Source organism: Mesoplodon mirus, assembly GCF_964341445.2.
Source record: "Mesoplodon mirus genome assembly, chromosome: 4".
Taxonomy (NCBI): Eukaryota; Metazoa; Chordata; class Mammalia; order Artiodactyla; family Ziphiidae; genus Mesoplodon; species Mesoplodon mirus.
Genome location: NC_138979.1, coordinates 179,838,057 through 179,844,013, shown reverse-complemented (window position 1 = coordinate 179,844,013; position 5,957 = coordinate 179,838,057). Strand labels below are relative to the sequence as shown.

The following is a 5,957-nucleotide window of genomic DNA, read 5'->3' as shown; positions in this document are numbered from 1 at the left end:
GTGTTTTGTGAACATACTAGGGGTCTGTCCACAGTGGAAATCACATCCACTGGGGTTGGGAGGGGGCGTAAAAGGGTGGCTACATAAGAAAAACTCAGGGAGCAGCCTGAGGGCAAGGTGGCCAGCATTGCCTTCCTGTAAAGACGACCGTCCTCCTTGCTAGTGTCTGCTGTCCACATTGTGAGGCTCCAGGCCTGACGTACCAGCCCCGTCAGCGGCTCCCACTTGGCAGACGTTTTAGGATCAGCTGCTCCGTGGAGTTGATCTGCAGAAGCAGGGAGCAGTGATCAGAGCCCCTGGGAGATGCTCTTCTATCCAAATGAAACAGATGGGAACCTGGGTTTGTGGATTTAGGGGCCCGGGGAAGGGATCCCTTCCATCCTTTGCCCCATTTTGCACACCTACAGTCACTACTTAATGCCCATCCCCCTCACCTGGGCCACCATGCACTTGCCTGGCCATGGTCCACTATTTCCCAGAGTCTCGAATCCGTTGCTTGGTACCTTCGCCCGGGGTAGAGCTCCCACTTGAGGGGCAGCCCGAACACGAGCAGATGGCTGGGGGACCTGGGCATCTGGGGGTGCACTGGCATCTGCCACATGTGGACTGTGATGCTGATTTCATGCTGAAGGGACCAGAGAGGAGGGGGCACATCAGGGATGGTTGAGCTGCACACACACAACCAGGGTCCTGGATCCCCTGGCCCAGCTGGTGGGCTGCCCAGACCAGAGGTCGATGGGCATGCTTTTAGAATCCCACACCCAGAGCCTTGGCACCATCACTTGGGGGTTTTCCTTGGACTAGTTCTCTCCAGGCCTCCTCTGTACCAACTTCCCACTGACCTGCACCCCACTCACCCCACCACACCCTGAAAAGTTAGCCTGTTTCCAGCCTGTCCGCAACATTGGGCCTACACAGATTACTCTCTTGGCCCTCTGTCTTGGCCACTTCCATAGTTTTAAAAATTCTCTTTTTAAAAATAAGATATCTAAATAACTAAATAAATAAAAATAAGATATCCATAGACCTCGGGATCTGGGAGTGATGGATTTTCCCTTAAAAATATTTTGTAGTTTTGATCATGGCCATCACTACTTGTTGTGAACATTAAAAGAAAAAAAAAATCAGCCAATCCAGAAAGGTATAAAAATGAGGGAAAGTCACCAGACAACTGTAACCAAAGCTCCATGTGTTTTGCAACTAAATGGAAAGTTCTTTCCAGAGTTTTCTATCAGAGTATTTGTCTTTGTGCTGAACATTTTTCCGAGCTAAGAATCTAGCCCTTTATCAGTCATACATGTTGCAAGTTATTTTTCTCAGTTTGTTGTCCTAACTTTATGAGCTGGTTTTGCAAGAGGGATATTTCTAATTATGTGGCAAAATCTCTTTCCCTTTGGATTCTGGCTTTAGATCAGGCGTCAGCAAAGTAGGGACCCAATCTGGCCCACCACCTGCTTTTGTAAATAAAGCTTTATTGCAAATAAACAAACACTTCTTCCTTTGTGTGCTGTCTTTGGCTGCATTTGCACTATGAAGGCAGAGTTGAGTAGTTGCTATGGAGTCTTTACCATCTGCAAAGCTGAAAATTTTTACTATCAGACTCTTTACAGAAAGTTTGCTGATCCTTGCATTCGATCATGCTCAGAAAGCCATCTCCCATCCTAAGACTGCATGTGAAAACCCAGATCTACTATTAAGAAATAATCATTTTAAATTGTGAAAACAATGCTCAGGCTCCAGTTTCCCCTCCCCCACTCATGGCTAAGTTATTTGAAGAATCCATTCTTTTCCCATTGAACACTTTTATATGCTTTTTAAAAACTTACTAAACTATTTTGTCCAGAATTTTCTGCATGCTTTATTGGGTGGAAAAGACTCAGTGTTCTCAACCAAAGATTTTCTGGATTACCTATTTGAAGATTGCTAGGAAATGTGTTATATTGTTTAAAATGACCGTGAATTGTTTATTTAATACCTGGATAAGTATTTACCATATTACCCTGAAGTATTTATATTTTATCCCTCAAAGATGGGCTGTGATCCAAACCCCTAGTTTAGGGCAGCTGTTTCCAATCTGAGTGATCATCCTTATTACCTGGGGAGCTTTTAAAACATAAAGGGTCTTAGACTCCACCCAAGGCTCCTGAATCAGTTTCCAAGGTGGGATTCTAGAATGTGTTACCTTTCAAATGCTCGCCCAGGCCATTCAGATGGTGAGCTGTGTCTGTGACCTCCACAGAGGTAGATTATTCCCATTTTGCAGATGAGGAGCCTGAAGCCAAGGTAAATTTTATACTGTTGGCCCACCTGCTGCTCGAGGTTGCAATGCTTTTGCTTATGCTTGTCCTGTCTCCTTTCTGATCCTGGAGAACTCCTACTCATCCCACAGAGCCCACCTGAATAGCCGCCGGATGTGTGAAGCCTTTTCAGCATGCACTAGGGGCAAGACTAGGCCCTGAGCTACCTCTCTCTCAGCCTCCCCATGGAGGACTGCATCATCTCCTGTAGATAAGCTCTGCCTGTGGCCCCTCCAGGCAGGGGCTCCTGGTCAGCACGCTCAAACCCACACAGGCCGAGTTTTCCAGCGCCAGTGAGAACTGCATCCTCATTGCATAATATGCAGGGCCCCCACGGGCTAAAGTCCATGTACCGCCCTTCCGCTGCCTCCCCTCATGCCCCACGACTCACGGTGCTGCCAGGGGAGCCCCTGCCCCAAGCTCTGTGGGAGGGACTGATTCGCAAGGCCACAGTCACCCAGGTCCTTCCCTTCTCATCCTCATAGATGCCAGGCCTCCGGAACCACAGGCAGCATGGGGGCGACCCAAGGGGAGGAGAAGCTTCTGCTTCCATTGCAAGGCTGTGCCCAGGGCAGGCCTCGAGGCACACGTGGAACCTCCCAGGTGTTCAGCCTCCTTAAATGGACTGGCTCCCGAGTGGGGTGGGGCCGGTGATCCTGGGGGCGGGGCCAGTGAGCCTTGGCAGGGGCTGCAGGGACCAGCAAGCCCAGGTGTGAGGGTGTGAGCGGGTTGAATAAGGGGCAGCCAGAGTGGGGAGGAGCCCCCTGCCTCTGGGGGCAGGCAGGGGCGGGGCCACAGAGCAGGAGCTGGAGGAACTGGGCCCACCTGCCTGGAGGTGCACGGACTGGAGTCAGGAGCCTCAGGGGCCGGCGGATAAGAAGCTCCTCAGGTACAGAGCCACCCCAGGCCTCTGCGCAGGGGTAGTTTGGTTCCTTAAGATCAACGCTCCCCTGCTTCCGCTGATTCCTCCGCAGCCTGTCGCTGGCATCCTCTGCTGTTGCCAGGCCTTATACAAACCTCCGAGCTCCAGATTCTGAGCTGGCAGGGACTGCCCTGATCTTCCTCCACCCCGCGGCCATTCCTTCAGCAGGACCCCATTTGCGAACCCTTGGGGCAGTGAGCTCAGTGGATTCTTGCCCCTGGAGATAGCTGGCCAAGGAACCTCCTGGGCAAATCAGGCTCCCTCTCCTCAGAAAATGAGCCAGTGCCCCAGGGGCATTTGCAATTGGGATCATATAAAGTGTGAGGGAACCAGGCCACAGGAGGGAGGGTGTGTGGCCATCTTGCGCACCCTGACCTTGACCATGGGATCCAGAGCACCCGCTTGGCCTGGTCATCTTATTAGCTCTGCTTTGCCAGGAGGCCACAGACACAAGACGCAGGCCCATGTGGTAAGCACCCTGGGCTTCTGATGAATGCAACATGAATGTGGTCATTTTCTTGTTGAAAACGCAAGTGTGATTCTTCTTATTCATCTGAGAATGAACAATGAGATGACGCTGTTCCTCTGGGAAGGTTGATGTAAGTGGCACATAGGATGCCTGCCTCTGAGGAGCTCACTGTGCAGCTTCTGTAGAGGCCTGAGCCTCTTTTCACAGCAATTCCACCTCCTTCCCTGTTGTTTTTCCTTCTGTCATGGGATTGCAGTGGCCGTAGGAGACAAGGGGCATTACGGTCTTGAATAACATGATCACATACATGGAATCACATACATCTGTTACCGTATTCTATTGGTTAGGAGCAGGTCCCACCCACACTCAAAGCGGGTGACGGGGCTTCCCTGGTGGCGCAGTGGTTGAGAGTCCGCCTGCCAATGCAGGGGACACGGGTTCGTGCCCCGGTCCGGGAGGATCCCACATGCTGCGGAGCGGCTGGGCCCGTGAGCCATGGCCACTGAGCCTGCGCATCCGGAGCCTGTGCTCCGCAACGGGAGAGGCCACAACAGTGAGAGGCCCGTGTACCGCAAAAAAAAAAAAAAAAAAGAAGGTGACAGATTATACAAGGATGTAGACATCAGGAGTCAGGGATCCAGGGGGTTCCCCAGAGCCTGTCTGCTATAAGCACCAACCCCACTGGGTTACTCTGAGGATGAAAGGAGATGGTGTAGAAAGAGCAGTGCCTGGCACATAGTGAGTACTCGAAAAGTGCCAGGCACTAACTCTGCTCCCAGACTTGTCCCCTTCCTGAGCAAAATCCGTCAGTCCACCCTCTGTAACACTAATGCAACTAGTATTTATCTCTGTCACTCCATATCACAAATATGTACGAGTATTCTCAACCTCACTCCAAGATGAGCAAGTATGTGGCTGTTCGTGGGGTGGGGGCAAAATTGGTCAATACGGGCAGAGCATCTATGTCACATCAGGCACTGTACATGTGTTATCTCTTTCATGTCTCCCAACAACTCCATGAGCTGTCATCCCCACCTCACGCCACTGAAAATGAACAGAAGTGCTTCACTGATCACCCTTCTCATGCCATGTTCTCCATCCCGGGTCCCTTGGACCTGCACTGAAGGAAGATCACTGGCGGGCGTTGAGAACAGAAATTTGGACCCTTGTCCTTCAGCTGGACTTTGTCCATATCATGTCTGAGATACAGCAATGTTTCCTGGTCAAGTGTCCATCTTTGGTACCTGCAATTTGAAGGATTCACTCTCCGGGGTGGGTATCACCAAAGTCTTCAGGAAGCCCTTTGATCTCTCCAGGATAGCTCTGGGCAGAGCCTGGTAAAGACAGTGTAGTCTCTAGCAGCTCTGTGTCTTTATTCCCGTCTTACCCCTAGGTTCTTCATGACCTTTTTTTTTTTCCTTAGATTCCATATATATGTGTTAGCGTACGGTATTTGTTTTTCTCTTTCTGACTTACTTCACTCTGTAGGACACACTCTAGGTCCATCCACCTCACTACAAATAACTCAATTTCATTTCTTTTTATGGCAGAGTAATATTCCATTGTATATATGTGCCACATCTTCTTTATCCATTCATCTGTTGATGGACACTTAGGTTGCTTCCATGTCCTGGCTATTGTAAATAGAGCTGCAATGAACATTTTGGTACATGACTCTTTTTGAATTATGGTTTTCTCAGGGTATATGCCCAGTAGTGGGATTGCTGGGTCATATGGTAGTTCTATCTGTAGCTTTTTAAGGAACCTCCATACTGTTCTCCATAGTGGCTGTACCAATTCACATTCCCACCAGCAGTGCAAGAGGGTTCCCTTTTCTCCACACCCTCTCCAGCATTTATTGTTTCTAGATTTGTTGATGATGGCTCTTCTGACCGGTGTGAGATGATATCTCATTGTAGTTTTGATTTGCATTTCTCTAATGATTAATGATGTTGAGCATTCTTTCATGTGTTTGTTGGCCATCTGTATGTCTTCTTTGGAGAAATGTCTATTTAGGTCTTCTGCCCATTTTTGGATTGGGTTATTTGTTTTTTTTGTTATTGAGCTGCATGAGCTGCTTGTAAATTTTGGAGATTAATCCTTTGTCAGTTGCTTCATTTGTAAATATTTTCTCCCATTCTGAGGGTTGTCTTTTGGTCTTGTTTATGGTTTCCTTTGCTGTGCTTGAGGATATGGGGAGGGGGAAGGGTAAGCTGTGACAAAGTGAGAGAGTGGCATGGACATATATATACTACCAAACGTAAAATAG

At 49.2% G+C, this 5,957-nt stretch overlaps 1 protein-coding gene across 1 annotated transcript; it reads right to left on the bottom strand.

Moving 5' to 3' along the window:
- Positions 1–211: 211 nt before the first annotated feature.
- TCL1B (TCL1 family AKT coactivator B) lies at positions 212–2,850 on the bottom strand (the record flags this gene model as incomplete). The annotated part of the gene is made up of 3 exons (XM_082618803.1): positions 212–265; positions 455–625; positions 2,689–2,850. 3 exons carry the CDS (start codon positions 2,848–2,850, stop codon positions 212–214), a joined length of 387 nt encoding a protein of 128 aa, XP_082474929.1.
- Positions 2,851–5,957: the final 3,107 nt, after the last annotated feature.